At 42.4% G+C, this 17,133-nt stretch overlaps 1 protein-coding gene across 2 annotated transcripts in view; it reads right to left on the bottom strand.

Annotated features, from left to right (window-relative positions):
* The window catches only part of PTPN1 (protein tyrosine phosphatase non-receptor type 1), a 55,629-nt gene extending 40,776 nt beyond the window's left edge, over positions 1–14,853 (bottom strand). For both annotated transcript variants that reach the window (XM_090065028.1, XM_090065029.1), the window contains exon 1: positions 14,701–14,853. In XM_090065028.1, the coding sequence (XP_089921154.1) occupies positions 14,701–14,847 (147 nt within the window). In that variant the 5' untranslated portion in view covers positions 14,848–14,853. The remainder of the gene's footprint in view (positions 1–14,700) is intronic.
* Between the last annotated feature and the right edge of the window lie 2,280 nt (positions 14,854–17,133).

Genomic DNA, 17,133 nt, shown 5'->3' with positions numbered 1-17,133 from the left:
GAAAATGAAGTTTAAAATCCTTAGAGCTTCCCATCAGAGTACTTCTGGATTCTCAGCATTCCTTACAGCCAGCAAATTAGGTCAGTTCAGGTCAGAGCCGAGGGAGAACGCCAAGCCTGAAGGAGTCTCCATGAACAATGTTCTGCTACATTTATGAGCAGAAAACCAGGCCACGTAGTTCAAGGATCTCAAAAGTGGCAGAGCATGGCATCATTTCTATCATGGGAATAAGCACTCTCTTTCCCCAATCTGTATTCTGTTGCTGCCTTGGTTTCCTGGCGGGAAGGGAGATGAGGCTAGCACTCATAGCTGTACATTCTCACTCTTATACAGCACACATACCACAAATTATTTCTACAACTTAAATTTTTCAAACTTGAAAGTAAGAACGCAGTTCATGCTGGCAAGAGCCGCGGTAACAATTCTAGAGCACAGCAAAAGGAAGACAACCGCTGTTAGAAAGCGAAATTTCTGACCAACACTTTTCTTTGTTCCGACAAGTTCTTTTCTGATGCCACTCAGTGACAACGAGAGGTTAATTAGTTGAAATGAAACTGAGGAAATATTTCAATCATAGCTAGTACCAGGCAAGGCCACAGCTGGTGGGGCACAGAAAACTTTCATTTTTTCCCCCCTTTTTACTTTGTTAATTATGAAACAGCGCAAATAAGGGCAACATTGTTCTCTACTTATGTGATACTCCAGAAAGGAATTGATACCAACTAGTTGATTAGTACACGATTTTCACTAATAGCTCAGTGTGGATTAACAGCTTGCATTTGATAAAAGTAGACAGACAGCAGCTTTTTACGGAAAAAATGTATTTTGTCAGAAGTCATTTCCTTTGTCACCAAGTTGGGGGGGGGAGGAAAGAGTCATAGATATGCTGGAAGGTAGGGCCAGGATTCAGAAAAACCAAGACACATTGGAGGATTGTAGGGGTGTGTGAAATGGGCTGTATTCAATTTGGATTCAGCCCACATCAAGGACAGTGATTCTATTCATTGATTCAGATCACTGTCCCCAATTCAATTCAGCCAAATCCAAATCTGAAGATTCAATGCTGATTTAGAGAATCAGCAATTCAGCCACAGACAGCTTTAAGTGTTTTTTCTCAAGGTACCAGGCGCAGGTCATGAACACTGTGATGCTAGGGTGGATGTTGAAGTATCCCACAGGAACTGCCCCCTCCCACCCCGTGCTTGACAGTGAACCCAGCAGACTAGAAGCACTTCCTTCGTGCCTCCCCAAACCCCAGCTCATCAAATTGGCTGCTGGAGGACCCTCAGTGCCCCCTCCCCAAACCCAGGAGGCACCAGTTGCCGACCGGGCCTCCCCCACCCCCCCACATGCTCCCCAGTGGACCCAGAAGTGCTTCTGCTCAACTGCTGAGCATGCTGGGCAGCCCTCCATGCTCTTACAGGACACTCCATCCACCCCACCATCACAGCACTCATAAGCCACCTGGTACCTTGAGGTATGTAGAAAAAAAGATTTAAAGCCCTGTCTATATCAGAATCATCAAATCTTTCTGAATTGATTTGGAGGGTTCCAATTTGGAGAGATTAAAGGGTCTCCCGATTCAATGTGCGTTTGGAGATTCGGCTAACAAATCGGGCTGGAACTCTGCTGAATTGAATCAGGGACTGAGGCTTCACACAACCCTAGAGGGCTGGGCCAAAAGAAATTTCATGAACTTTAATAAGGACAAGTGCAAAGTCCTGCACATAGGATGGAACAATCCCATGCACCGGTACAGGCTGGGGGCTGACTGGCTGGGCAACAGCTCTGCAGAAAAGGACCTGGGGCTCACAGCTAAATATAAGCCAGCAGTGTGCCCTTGTTGCCAAGAAGGCTAACAGCATCCTGGACTGCATTGGTAGGTGTGTTGCCAGTAGGTTAAGGGAAGTGATGATTCCCCTTTATTCAGCACTGGTGAGGCCATGTTCAGTTTTGGGCCCTCCACTACAAAAACAATACAGACAAATTGGAGACAGTCCAGTAGAGGGAAACAAAAATGGTGAAGGGGCTGGGGGACATGACTTATGAGGGAAGACTGGGGTCAAAAGAGGATGGAGCTAGACTGTTCTCAGTGGTGGCAGATGACAGAACAAGGAGCAATGGTCTCAGCTTGCAGAAAAGAAAGTTTTAGGTTAGATATGAGGAAGAATTTTCTCCCAAGGTAGGTAGTAAAACACTGGAACAGGTTACCCAGAGTGGTAGTGGAAGCTCCATCCATGGGGGTTTTCAAAACGTGGCTAGACAAAGCTTTGGCTGGTAAGATCTAGTTGGGCTGGCCCTGCTCTGAGCAGGAGGCTGGATTAGGTCTCCTTAGGTCCACTCCAACCTTAACTTTCTACGTTAAAATTAATTGTTTATAATACTAGCTTATGTAAATGACACCAAGGTTAGCTTATAACAAAAGCCTTTCTAGACAAGTGTAGCAGTCATCAAACTACTTTTGTACTTCTCAGCTATAGTTTCTCTGTTTTAATTTAAAATCACAATTTCTGAATAAAGTGCCAGCTTAGGGGGGTGTTTGTTTTTCTTTCGTTGTTTGAGGTGCCCCTCCCCATCCTACCCCCAATTCTTACTTCAACCAACAGCCCTTTCCCTCCTACCCAAAACTGACTTCTCCTCCACAATGTACTGATTTTGTGTCAAAGACTATAGAGCTGTTTTTTCCACCGCCCGTCTGTAGTCATTTACACCTGTGCGGAGTACAAAGCCAGTATAAAAATGCTACCAAATCAGAATGCCACCTACTTCACACAGCTGTAATGACTGTACAAGGCACAGGGCAGTGGAAAAAAACAGACCCCATATGATACACTGTAATGGAGAAGTTCTGTGCCCAGGTTGCATTATTTCTCCTGCAAAAAAAAAAAAAAAGTAGTATTTCTGAATAGGAGATTCATTTTTAAAATAGATTTATCCTGTTACTTCCTATTGATCACTCTGAAAGGTCACACTGTTGTTTATGATATCATAACCTGTTGCTGAGAAATTAGGAGGAAGCTATAAACAAGTAGTTCATTCAAATGTGCACAAGGTTATGAGAACATTCCTCTTTTCCCCCTCCAAAATGTAGAGACCTCTTGTTTCTCTTCCACATATATCTGATAAACAGAGAACCCTTTTGTATAACAGCTGATAGCATTAAATAGTTTGTGTACTGAGCAATCCCTGAAAATTTAAAGTTCTGTAAACTAGAAGGGCAAGAAAGTATGGGGGGGAGAAGGGGGCAGCAGCAGGAAATCAAGACTAGAAGAATTGCTACATTTTTAGTGCACTGCCCAATCAACAGTTCAAATACATCACTAATTAGACAGTAAAAAAAAAAAAAAAAAATCAAGTCTGTCAGTACATTTTCTCTTTACCAGACAGCTGGCAGTTCCCCCTTCACCCATAGCTGTCCCAGTGCAGCTCTGCTGATTTTACTGGGCAACATGGGTGAAACCCAGGCATAGTGTGCCTCCTGATATAGGTGAATTACTACTATGATGATTTAACAAAACAAAAATAGAAAATACAACAGCAAAGAACCTATGCTTGATTAATGACGCCTAGGATTAAAATGCTGTCTCTTCCTGTCTACTCTCTTAAGAGTAAGGTTCTCCACCTTCACCAACCATTTCACCCTCCAAGGACTTGCTTGGTCCAAGTCTGCATTCACAGTGCATCACCAGAACCAACAGCTGAGTCAGCTATGGTTTTAGATGATGGGAGTAGCAAGTCACAAGCACAGAAGGAACAGAAAGATACTGCTATGGAAGGAGGAGACAGCTGCCCCACACAGCCTGCTTCTTACTATTCTTTCCACAGCAATGGTTCAGTAAAATAAAAATGGCCTTCCTCCCTGAATTGAGAGAAGAGCCATTCAGCAGCTGCAAAGAGACAAAATGCTGCCCAACTGCTCCCGAAAGAAGGGATTATGGCCTCAGTCCACAAGCACGGCAGCCATATTTCTGGCCTTCATAGTGTAAATGCCAGCATATTATTAATAGTACTTCTCCAGATAAATCCAAGAGGCGTTTGAGCACCAAATGAAGTAAAGTTTCATTAAATCCAGCACTAACCTAATTTCTCTTCTCTAGTTCCCACAAAATAATTGCCTAGCTATCTAAGAAAACGAAATTTGTCAAATTAATATTTTCATTCCATAGATTGAGGCATATAAATATCCAGTCACTGAAGAGTTAAGGCACTGCTTTCAGAAAAACCTTATTTTTTAAAGTTTCAGATACTATTTGGATAACCATGCCAAAAAAGGACAGCCCAAAACGTGGCTGGAGAAGAACACGCAAGTGACAGGTTTCAATGGACACATACAAACATGAGACAGCAGAAAATCCACAGCATGGCTGATGCAACAACTATTTGACACTGGTGAGAAGCAGTATTTGCGATAAAAATCCACTCAGGATTTTAGCTATTAAAACTGCTACACATACAAAACTTGACTAAGGACTTGTTAGAGAAACTATACATTTCCACAAGCTGATGCCCTTTGCCAACTCATTACTCCACAGGTCATGAGTGTAAGGGCAATAACTACTCATGGAAATAATGTGGTCAACCCTTGATAGATTGTCACACAGATTGTTGGAGGTGGAAAAATATGGACAACTTCCCCAAAGTTAGAAACAAAAAGGCAGCCTCATTTAAAAACCTCTTTTGGAAAATCTTACAGTAGTATGCTGTCCAAAAAAGCTTCTCTCCCTCTAGTTGTCCTCTTCAACCGATCCACTACAATTCTTGTGACAGTACAAAGGCTCTTTTCTTTCAAGTTGGTAGCTAATCAGCTTTCAAACTGCTGGTGTGTTTCCCATCACAGAATCACATAGATTTTTTTCTTCCCCCCAAATGAAAACATGCACCTTTATATACAAAAAGAAAGGTGAGGGACAAACGGCTGAATTTTAGCTGTTTTATGTGAATGAGGGAAAGAATCTCTTGATTGACAGGATTTAGTAAAGAATAAATGACATGTGCCATACTGTCCACCAAACCAACAAATGCATTTCAATGCTCGAACGTATGGCCTCTCCCAGTTAAGCTAGCCAGGCCATGTCCATGGGCACTGGAAAGAGAAGTGAAATGTTCCACAGTCAGTGGTAAGCTTGTTTCCAATACAAAAACACTAAGGAAAATTGATTTTAAAGTGTCATAAGCAATCCTAGTGTTAAAAGTCTTAAGCACCAAAACCTACTAATCAGACTTGTTAAACTGGTCTGAACATGCGTGATGAACATAAGAATATGTCCCAAGACCTATATTCTAGTATCTAATCCCTTTATAAAATTAAAACTTTCCTAAACTGGAGTAACTGTTCTATAGGAGTCTCTCCTAAAAAGACTTTTCTGTTTTGCAGAGATAACTTCGCCCTTTGCCAGGAATGGGGGATGCGAGGCTGGAACACTGAGCTTCATGAGTCACTCCAAAATTGGTGATATCTCTAATCGTCCTCTAAAAGAGAGGCCTATAGTGTTAGGCCAGGTATCACGAAGGCCCTGCTCCGTTCTGGCACAAAATTTAACCCTTGATGTTAAAAAAAAAAAATCTCAGTTAATGTAAAATGTGGTGGTTGAAAGAGGTAATGGCTTTAACTAGCTGAAGTCTGTCATGGTGCATGAAAAATTGATACACTTGCCTTGAAATCTGAACTGGATAGGCACACTGGACCACCTGCATTTTTCAAATTATTTAGTTTCAGTAAAACAAATATTTAAAGAACCTGCCCTTGTAGAAAGCCTATTTTTTCAGTCTTCTTACTGCAAGGCTTCTTAGTAAACCATCACATCCTCTACACTTACAGGAAGACTGCAGAAGGGGTACTATTTTGCCTTCTTTCCCAGCAGTGGAAGATTTGGGTACTCCCCCCCCACCATCCTTTTTTCAAAACCACAAGCATAAAATCAACAGTCCGTGCAACTTCAAGTGAAGCATAAAACTCATCCTCTACATGCTTCTGCACAACAAGCCATTCAAGGAGACAGAAAATAGGAGTACAAGTAGTTTTTTAAATAAAAAATAAAGAGAATCTACTTAATTTGTTCTCATCTTGGTAATTTTTTTTTTTTTTTTTAAAAAGAGAACTGCTACCATTGAGGGTAATTACTCAGAGTGCTTTCCTGTACGTGATGAATGACACTACAGTGTACGTCAAGAGAACTATTACAGCCCAAGCAGTTCATAGCTAAGGATTTTATTTGGAAATAAAAGTTTTCTATTTACATAAATATAAAACAGTAAAAATTGATTAGCAAACTAGTATTAGAGATGCCAGAAGGCCCTCAAACAATCATAAATATTTGCTTTCTAGGCCTCAGTTTACTATAAGCTTTTCCTCGGAATTAGTTTTCCAAATTTTTTAAAAAAAATTAACAGTGTTAAGAAAGTGTTTGCGATTAAACTAAGAAACATTATAATCACTGCTTGATAATCATGAATGTTTTTGTGCCTTCTTTAAAAATTGCTTTTGAAAGTAACTTGATTTTTATGAATCAAATCTCAGCATTAATGAGCCTCCTACTCAGCTCATATTCTCATACACTCTCAGTACAGAAAGAGTGTTCCTCTTATTGCGAGACAACAGACTTCTGTTCTCAGAAGAAAACTGAATTTTAAAGAAAGACACCACCGTCACAGGAGAAAATCCTTGAATGATGTAAAACATTCCCCACTGCCCCCAACATTATAGCAGCTCAGTTTTACTTAAGTAACAAACAGCAATGTTTAGGCCTAATGCCATAGGTTCCTGGCATGTCACTCACATACATATTACTAGGAGGAAAACAATACTGTGTGCATGTTCTTTGGCTCTCATAAATAGCAAGTATTTAGTTTCTTGGCAAATTTAAGATACAATCCTATTCCCACTGAAACCAAGACAAACTTCTCATAGGTCTTTACTAAAGTCTTGATCCTGCCCTCATTGAGCAGCTGCTTCTTTCCCTCCCACGCTAACATTAGTGCTTGACAAAACCGTACGACCATAAATATTTAGTTTCCAAGTATAACAACTTCTACTTTATACAGTGGGAAACTGAGGAAGCACAGGAACACAGTTCTCCGAATTCTTAGCCCTGCACCCTTTTCAGAAGCAGCCAGCTGTCACACCACTGTTGGCTTTTGTTTCTTACTTGTATTTGTACAAAAAACTTGTATTTTACTTCTAATAACAAACGTTCGATTCATGTTTGATTCATACTTGAATCCATCCTATCAATAAGAAATTGAGTCACCTGGATAGTAGTCTTGCATATTCAGATATCAGATTTCAACTGCTATTTAAAGTCTCTATTAGTATTCCACCAAGTATGACCTACCAACACACAGACCAGAACTGACATATTCCCGATCCAGAAAGCAGCTACAGTTTCTAAGCATAAGAGCCCCCAAATGAAACAGCTTTTATGGATCAAGGTTATCTTGCCCTAAATCAAACTCATTCCCTATCCAGATGAGTTTTAAGATTCATAAAAGTCTCCATTCTCAAAGCCATAAAAACATTTCAGTTTAGTGTTTAGTCACCTACAAGCCAAACAGATAGGTAGCCTAAAATCTGTGGACCTTAATCAGCCTATTATAAAAAAAAAAGTTACCAATGTTACAATCTAGGATTTCTATTAGAAAGAATTAAGACAGCATCCCTTTCTGCATTTGATGACACTTAGCCTGTAGCCAGTTTTCTGGGCATCATGTATAAGTAGTCAGTTCTCTTAAATTTGCAAATCTCTTTCAACAAAGAGGGAGAGAAGGAAGCATAAATAAAATATGGAAGTCTGACTGTGCAGCTATCAAAACTGGTGAAGGTGCTAAAGAGAAGTTATAGTTCCTGCAATTGCTTAAGATACACTTAGACGCGCACTGGCTGGATGTCAAGCTAACAGTACCCCGACAGCAAAGAAAGGCTTTCTCCTTTTTTGAGATTTAGTTCACCGATCTGTATCCTGGGATGGAAGATTAAGGCTCCAGCCATCTCTGACATTTGTAACAGAGGAGCACAATTTAGGCTTAGTGGTTTGACAGAATGGAACAAACTCTCCCACAATCCCGGTTCCAGTCTACCCCTATCCAATGACAACAAAAAGTGTATTACCCTCTGATGGGTGGCCCATGTACGCAAAGCAAAGTTTTGTCTTGGTACTGAGAATACTAAATTACTGAGAACTCAATTCACCCACTCGGTATCGCCTTCTTAAGTTTAAATTAAGGTGAAAGTTCATCAGCTGGGCAACACAGGAAAAACTAGGAATACTTCCAATTCTACTGTACCTACTCCAAGGAGAGAGACTGACACTGGTTGTCAATCCAGAACTGGAGTTCACTTGGAAACAAATGCTGACACTCACTAAGCTAGGGCTAATTACTCTAAGTCCAGAATGAATCAACACAGCATAAGCTGAAGTGTCGAGGCATGCAGAGACCTGCATATTTAAGTAGCAAGAACTGACAGAATCAGGCATAAAGAGGCATTTGTAGTAAGCTGTGCTCAAGCCATGATCCCCTGTTGCAAAGCAGCAAGAGGCTGCCAAAGCTCAACTGCTTTAATTTTAGTTATGACTGAGTAATCCAAGTGCTTATATACCATAGTAGTACAAAGTTCAAGCTCTTTCAGCTTCTAATAAACCCTAACACTAGTAAGAACTTCCTGTTCATTACCTTAAATATGCAATGACACAACCACATTAGTATATGTCTATCGGACCAAGCATTTTACAGGTTTTAATGGTGAAGTTACAATAACCAACCTCAAAGCAATAGAGACCTCCTTGTGTGGGTTTAGTTCAGAGAATGCAGTCCATTAAGTTTGTCCCTTTTTAACTGATTCCAGGTAAAATGTGGCAGGACACCTGACAACACAGCCCATGTGTAGCCTCTTGTTACAAGCAACAGACAGCACTAAGCTCCAAATAATGCAGAATGGCAAAGATTTGGGCAAGCTACAAATATTGTCTTGTCACAACATGTGGCAGTTCAGTTTGGAGAGTAGAAGTCAGTTGGGGTTTTGGGGGAAAAAGAGGTAAGTTGTCATACTCAGTCAAACATACGAGTTAAAATTCACCTAAAGTTCATAAAATAAGAGCAGGACAGAGTTAGAGCAGGGGTGGGCACAATGCAGCCCGAGGGCCAGATGCAGCCCGCCAGGCCATTATATCCGTCTCGCAGGGTCCCTAAAAAATTTAGAAAATTCATATTAACCTGCCCTGGGCTGCCTGTCATGCAGCCTTCGATGGCTTGCCAAAACTCAGTAAGCAGCCTTCTGCCCAAAATAACTGCCCGCCGCTGAGTCAGAGGGATCTTATGGTTAACAAGACCCAAACCCAACTATGATTATGTCGGTTTCTAGAAGAGGAACACAGACAGACTAATTTTACTGGTTAAGCTATCCTACTTAGTAAATAAAACTCAGTCAGAAGACTTGAGTCATCTTGTATTTAATGATTTTCTTTAAGCTTATTTGCAATGTGATCTATATGGTGCATATAAAATTTTCCTACTAACGCCTCACACAAATTTACGACCCATGTCATTTTCAAAAGAAACATTTGGTTTTTAAAAAAAGGGCATCTGACATTCAAAGGAACACAATATGTTAGCTTCCAGTGGGTCAGGATGTACCAGTGTCACTGTTTCCTGACTTCATATACAGGTATGAGGTTCCAGGAGCTTAGCACCACTTAGTTGTTGCAGTGTCCAATGAGCAGCATAGCACTTAATCAAAGACTGCAACCTTTGCAAATGCCAAGACGGGGTAGACGGAATCCACACATTGAGCAATAATACTAGACAGTGGCTCAGATTTGGAAGTTGATATCTGATACCATATGAAAGACAGCTCCACTTCAAAATTCAGGTTTGAAGTTACTGTTATTCACTAACCCACTAATATTGGTACAGGACCAGGCAGATGAAACAGTTAATAGTTCAGCTGACATACACTCCCCAGCAGCCACTCTCTCCTTTTAGAACAGTATATTGTTTGTTAGGTCTTTCCACAACCAGAGAGTAGCAATGTAATTCTGTTTCCAGTACAAGGATTTCCAGACCCATATTTGAAAGGCCATGCTAGTATCAATTTCTTTTTAGCTAGCAGTCGCTAGAAAACCATGACTGAGAAACAGAATCACATAGGTACAAGTGCTATGCTTACATTAACTATTTTTTCCAACAAGAAATTCTCATTTTTAAAAGGATTAAATCTGTAGTGCTTTCCATTATGAACGTTTCCTCATTTTGTATAAATCCATGTTTCAAGCTTTCCCTAAAGAAATTTCTATCAAAAACAACACTAACCCAAGAGAGCAGTATATCACTTCGTCAAGTATAATACAAAACTTGCTTTGCTCTAGTTTTAAACAACAAAGTTAGAGGACGATTAGCCACATTACTTTTCTTTCAAACTGCAATTATAAAACTTTCGTAATATACTAAATCTACCTACATCCAGGCATTCTTTTAGACACATCTGCTAAATTTAGCAAGTAAAGCCTTTCAAAACATATGTATACTCACATGCATTTTGAAGAACAACTCCTTACAGCACTCCTATTAAAAGTTTTGTCTTTCCTATTCTTGGACAACTTTGATAATTCACTATCCATTTGCCATTGGGGCCAAGATCCCCCTTTCTACCCCTTCTTCCCTCCCCAACAGCAAGCCTAAAACTTTGTTTTTCTTGGCTTCAGGCAACTGCTCTTTGTCGCAACATCTTCACAGAGTGAATTCCTTCCATTCCTATTGATATTTTTAAAGATATTTACGTACTGAACATGTCACTCACCCACCCTTAAGCCACTTATTTTCCAAATTGCATAGTTTTGAAACAGGATCATATTGCAAAGCTCATGTTTAAATATGCTGCCTAACCTTGCCCCTAGTTTCAATTTGCTAGGGAAATGGAACATTTTAAAAGGGGACTCTAGCATGAATGTGTTGTGCAAGGCGCACTCAAAAACAAATAAGTCAAAATAGAAATAAATACATCTGGTTTAAAATTCATTGTATTCTACACTGTTTTCTACACTACCATAGGCTGGAACCAGATGGGGGTTCTTATTGGCATTCTTCTCACTATTTCATGCCACAGTTTTTATGGAAAATAAACTTGGTTTTAGGGGGTTTATTGGGAAGCCAGGCTTTGTCAAGTGCTTCACTAATATTTATCTCATTTTTGACCAGCTCTAATGGCAAATACTTGGTTCAGTGCCTTTCCTTACGGGCTTCAAGACAGACAAAATATCTAGGGACGCATAATGTACTTCATTTCAGAAGTAATGAGTCTCCCTTTTGTGGCTGGTCTTTATGCTATACTTCTTTCCTCAAAGTCTCCTCCACTGCAGTTTTGTATTCCTAGCAAAATATAATTCCCTAACTTCCCCTTCTCAAACCACCCCCTCTCCCCCCCCACCAAAAAGCCCCACATACCCCGCTATCCTACACACACATTGTTGCCAAATCACACCACAGTCAAACAGTCCCAAAAGGCCACAAATCTCCTTGTAGTCACTTCCTAGCTACCAGTAACATTCAGAATCCCTACCCTATGGTTAATGCAGTCCAGTATCATATATCTGGCTAAGAAAATAAGCAATTCATTTAGTTAAATTGTTGTGGCGCTTTATTCAGGACATGAAGTAATAAGATCTACATCCTATTCTTGGACATTGAGTATTACCTCTCCAGCATTTATGTCACAATTTCCTAGATTCTAGGGCTAAAGATCTGCTAGGTCAAGTGAAAACCATGAGTGGAAATGCAAAGTTGTCCCTCCAGATCAGCACAACTACACATCTAATCACATACTGCTATAATGCATCAGTCCTGGCAGGAAGAATACTACGTGCAAAAAAGATGCATTCCTAACACATTCAAGTCAAGAAAGTCAGGTCCCCATCTGAAAGGAGGGCAGGGGGAGTATACGGTGGTAGTCAACTGAAATTGGAAAACATGTCCAGGTACTGACAGCCACTACCTAGAAGCAAGTAGGAATCCTGCATTAGACTTATCAAGGAATCTTTGAGGGTTTTTTTGTTAAATACATTCCTTAATCAAAAGGGCTTGAAACAAATCTTGCATTCTTCCCGTTGAATCCTCAACTCACAAGCCTTACCTCAGCTCTTTGTAGCCTAGCTCTCACCCAAGCTGCAATGTATGCTACATTTTGAGCAATTCATCAAGCCATGTTGTCCCAGGTAGATGGGATGAAAACATAAATCTGGATATTGCCCACATACTACAGCCCATCATTCTACACCAACTGTCCACAAAACACCTTCTTACATGAAGTGGAGGTGACAAGACACACTCCTACAGGAAAGAACTCAGCAATTGCCAAATACAGGTTTCCCTTGCTTTATGCTGTATGTGTTCCCGGAAAACAGTGCATAACTCAAATTTGCATAAAGGGAACCAATTTTACAATGTAACAAATAGGGATACCTTCCAAGACCTCAACCATACTGACCCCCAGACCCATTTCTACCGCTCTTACAAGACCATCTTAGTACTCACCAACAGCAGACAGTACATACAGGCACAGGGATGGCAGGTATAGGAAAACATGTTGCAGACAATGAGCAAGAAGCACTTATCCACACATATTTTGGTGCACGTCACTCCCACAATGCACCGCACAAAGCAGCTGACTGCAGGCTTCTACCACACGGAGATAAGAGTGAGTTTACTTTGCATATAACAATTTTTTGGTATTAAAAGGGTCATCACTTAAGAGCAAATTCGCACATACAGAACCTGCACAAGGTGAGAGAAACCTGTACTGCACTCTAAATTCTTCCAGAAGGGAACAAAAGTGGCCTCCCCAAAAATCACCTTCAAGCGCATTAAGGTTTGCAATCACAACATCTCTACTTCACAGCCAACAGTATTGAGAGCAATGATTGAGCCAGAGCATGGACATCCAGCCTTCACCCAGCCAGGAAGACCAAAGAAAGACCAAACAACTACAGGATCTCTGTAGCATGTAGTTGAGGGATGCTGCACAAGAAACAGATGCTGAAGGAATCAATGCACTGCTGGATCCTGGGTGAGAAGTGACAGCAGTCACCTGTAATCTTTCCACAGATACTCAGACAACAGTGGTATTATGAGCATTCCCATCCCAGACAACATGCCCCTAATCTGACCTGAAGGAATCACTTGGTAAAGCCTGACTAATTTTATTCCACAAGAAACAAGCTTTCAGCTCCTCAAGACTGCCAGCAAAGGTACCAATTAGCATTTTAAAAGAACACCTGTACTGGAAAATAATTTACCACCAATTCATTTCACAGAGGCCAACTGGCAATCAGGGATGAACTACCAACACACACCGAGTTTGTGCTACCAGCTAGAAGAGAGCAATAAAAATGCAAAGAAACCCCCCAAACAAAATCTATGGACAAGATTTTTTTTTTTTTAAAACAGGATTGCTCATATTACTCAACCCAAGTAACTGCCCCAAAATGCAGCAGAGGTCTTCCAACAGGCAAAGATCTTATGCAATTTATGTGCTGCAAGAACTTCAGTTTGATGATGCAAGTCAAGACTGCAACATTAGGCATGACTGAATTTCTGTGCCTCTGCTGGCAAGATTTACAACCTTTACATCACACCAGCTTCTTTACAGCAATACATTATTCAAAATCATTTCCCGAGAACTGGGCCTGCAACATAGAACTGATTAGCAAAATTGTAACATCAGATGCATGTGACTTTCAACTGATAGCAAGTTTGCAACTAATGAACACTCAGACCAGGAGCGCACCTTCTGAAAAGGAAATCCAGAAACATGCAGTCATTATTAAGTTTCCACATTTGTGAAGCAAACTGCTTTCCTCAAGCAACTCAAGACAGTTGTTACAGATTTCCCCACTCATTGCGTACTGCGGCTCCGAAGCTGAAGTCCGACCGTGCCGCTTGCGTGGAACTCGGCTTCCCAAAACCCCCAGGGCCAAAGCACGCACCAGCTGCAGATACTGCCTCAGCCTCAGTATTTGTACCCAAAAGCTTGCACAGAGAATTTCTCCAACTATTTGAGTTGGTCTAATAAAAAAGATCAGATTTACCCAAAGAACCTTCTCAGCCCATCCCCTTAGACCAGCGTTCCCCAGCCTTTCCCAGTCCAAGGTGCACTTATACGAATAAAAATTTTCTGCAGCACACCTGTTAAGGCATTCCCCATCCGCACACTTACTGTAGACCTCACTGCCACCACGGCACACCCATTCATTTCTGAATGTGTGCTTTTGTGCCGTGGTGCCCTGGACACTGCCTTGGACCAACATGGCTACCAGAGTAAGGCTCATTCAGTGTGAAAGGGCAACGAAGCCCAGCTACACATCAGTCTCCCTGCATCTCACGGGGTTGTCGATACCCATTAGAAAAGGACTCACAAGACATCACTTCGGAAGGGAGAACAAGGAGTCTGAGGAAGAGATCAGCCAACAACACCCCTCCCCCCTCAGCATCACCAAGCAGCAAACCCCACCGCTCATGAGCAAGAAGGGGCCGAGGGATGCCCAGCCTGCTGGGGGGGCCAGCCCGGGGAGGCCGCCAGAGGCTGGCACAGCCATAATCGCGAATACACCCAGCCGCCCCGGGCAGGCATCAGGCCTCGGTCTCCCCCTGCGGCCCCCGGGGCGGGGAGGGGCCCGCCAGGGATGGGCTGCCCGAGAGCCGAGGCCGGCGGCGCACCTGGTAGATGGCGAGCCAGCTGGCAGCCTGGTCCAGGCGGCGGAACTCCTTCTCCACCTCCATGCTCGGCGCGCCCCGCGCCCGGCCCCTGCCGGCCGCCGCGCGCTGCTCCCGTGGCTGCGGCTCCAGCTGCTCACGGCTCTGCATGTCGCCCTCCCCCCCCCCCACCGGAACTACGCCACCAGCCCGACCTCCGCACTTCCGGCCCGGCCCCCGAGCAGCGCAGGGAAACCCCGCCCCGTCGCCGAGGCCCCGCCCCGCGTTCTGTTAGGTGTCGTGGGGGATGGGGAGGCAGCGAGTTGTATGCTGAGGGCTGGTCTCGCGACTCCAGGAGCCGGAGCGTAGCGCGAGACCTCGGAGCTCCAGCCGCTAAAAGCCGAGGGGGTTGATGGTTTCAGGCTGGAGGGGAAGGGAAAGCTGCTTGGACCCTTTCAGCCCTGCCTGGTCTTGCTCCTTCTCTGAGGCAGCAGTCCAGGCCGACAGGAGCGAGGGTTCTTGGGGTAGAGGTTCTCCATCTTCTTGAGCAGTGCTTCTCCGTCGTCTTTTGCTGAATTGAGGCAGCTGGGGGAAGAGGCGAGGTGCCCCCGGGAAACGGCACCGCTTCCTTTTCACTTGGTTTGTGACGATGGGGAAAATCGCAGGGTGACTCTTGTGTTGCAAAGCGCCCCAACCTCTGCTGAGCCTATGGTGAGGGAGCAGCTGAACAAGGTGTCCCAGAGATTTCTTTGCCTGCAGCATCAAATGGGCCCCTGTTAACCTGCTCTTTGTGGGAATGGGTCTTTTCCAGTTTTTTGATTTCCCCTGAAATCTACAGGCTCGTGCCTATTGATGCTTCCAACACTCCCAGGTATTTTTGGATTGATGACATGCAGTTTTCAGAAGCTACCCTATTACATCCAAAAAGAAGGAAGAATTGAATGTGGGTGCTAAATGATTTGTATAACTTGTCACACTTGGAGTTGCCTAGAACTTGGCAGTTCTGGCCCGAAGTAGCCAGATTAGGGTCATATATCCCTCTTCATGGACTGTCTTTTTCTAGGACAAGAGAGACAGATAGGGTGGCTGAGTGCTGCCCCTCTGACTGCAGAGAAGTACCCTTATCATAGGCCTAGGTAACTAGTATTCAAAATGGTTGAGTCCCAGAATCCCAGCCTCCAGAAACTGCCCCATCTTCAGATCAATTCTAGACTTAAAACCTCATTGTGGCATCTCCGGGGGGCATTTTGATGAGGTGCTCCTAGGAGATCGTCAGCATTGCTTTTGTAACGCATAAATCTTTCTCTAGTGAGACAGTCTCCCCAGGGTCACAGCCCTTATTCCATATGGCCCTTTCCAAGGTCAGTCCATTCAGGCATAGGCAGTTTAGTCAATTATAATAGTTTATAGCTCTCTAGCACTTTTCATCCTGAAGAATCCCATATGCTCCACAAATGATATACATCTGGTTCCACTGAGATGCAGTGAACCCTAGGCAGTAGCTTTTAACAGTATACAGCATTGCTAACACAGCAGTTTAAAACAGAAAAAGAAAAAATGTTGCACCATTTAAAATCTTGGGAGTAAATGTTAAGTACATAGGATCTAATCAGGCCTTCTCTTATGAAATGTGTTATGGGATCTAAAAACACAGGAGGTCAGGGTATTTGTTTCATGTTTGAAAGTCATCACCTCTAGTACCAGAATGCCACCTAGCAAGGGGTCAGTAGTCAATTTTGGTAATTCCTAGATCTAAGCCAAGCTTTTAATACCCTTAAGACCTGCAAAACCTAATTTTAAAAGGGCCAGTTTTTAGTTGAAATGAATAAAGGCAATTTGAATACAGAAGAAAAGAAAAACAAGGACCTTTTAAATGTGTTTAAACTCACTGGATTAATAAGTGTCTACCATTCTAGATATATATATTTGCAACTGTGCTCACAATATTCCAGATTTCAAGATGTCCTAGTTTTAAACAGCCAGTGTAATAAATCCCCATGAAAATGTCTGTAAATAAGATACATGGTGTTCCTGCACTTTGACATTGTGAACGCAAGTCTATAATTAAATTTAACTAACAAGTAACAGTTCCACCAGACAGGATCACCATTTACAATTGAAAAGTTTGTCACTCATGTTCAACACGCTTCATACTATCATATTGCACATAATTGTTCCATTATTCCATATTAACATCTCTATTATATTTAACAGAAGGATAGTCTTATGTTAAACAAGGCTGATATTTTACTGGCAGTTTCTGATATGCCCTTTGGGTGTTGAGCCTGAGGCAATTCGTGTCCTTATTTTCCTGCTTACTGTTAGTGGTATGGTAAGTTAGGCATTCAGAGTGTTCACTGTGAAGAGATAACACAGTTCAAGCTAAATGCCCTTCCCCCCTCTCCTTCTCCTTCTCCCCCCGCCCCCACCTTCAGCAATATGAGTTTGTCAAAATAT

This window comes from Crocodylus siamensis, chromosome 10, assembly GCF_052110815.1.
Source record: "Crocodylus siamensis isolate JL-2025a chromosome 10, ASM5211081v1, whole genome shotgun sequence".
Classification (NCBI taxonomy): domain Eukaryota; kingdom Metazoa; phylum Chordata; order Crocodylia; family Crocodylidae; genus Crocodylus; species Crocodylus siamensis.
This window is presented reverse-complemented; position numbering and strand designations above follow the sequence as displayed.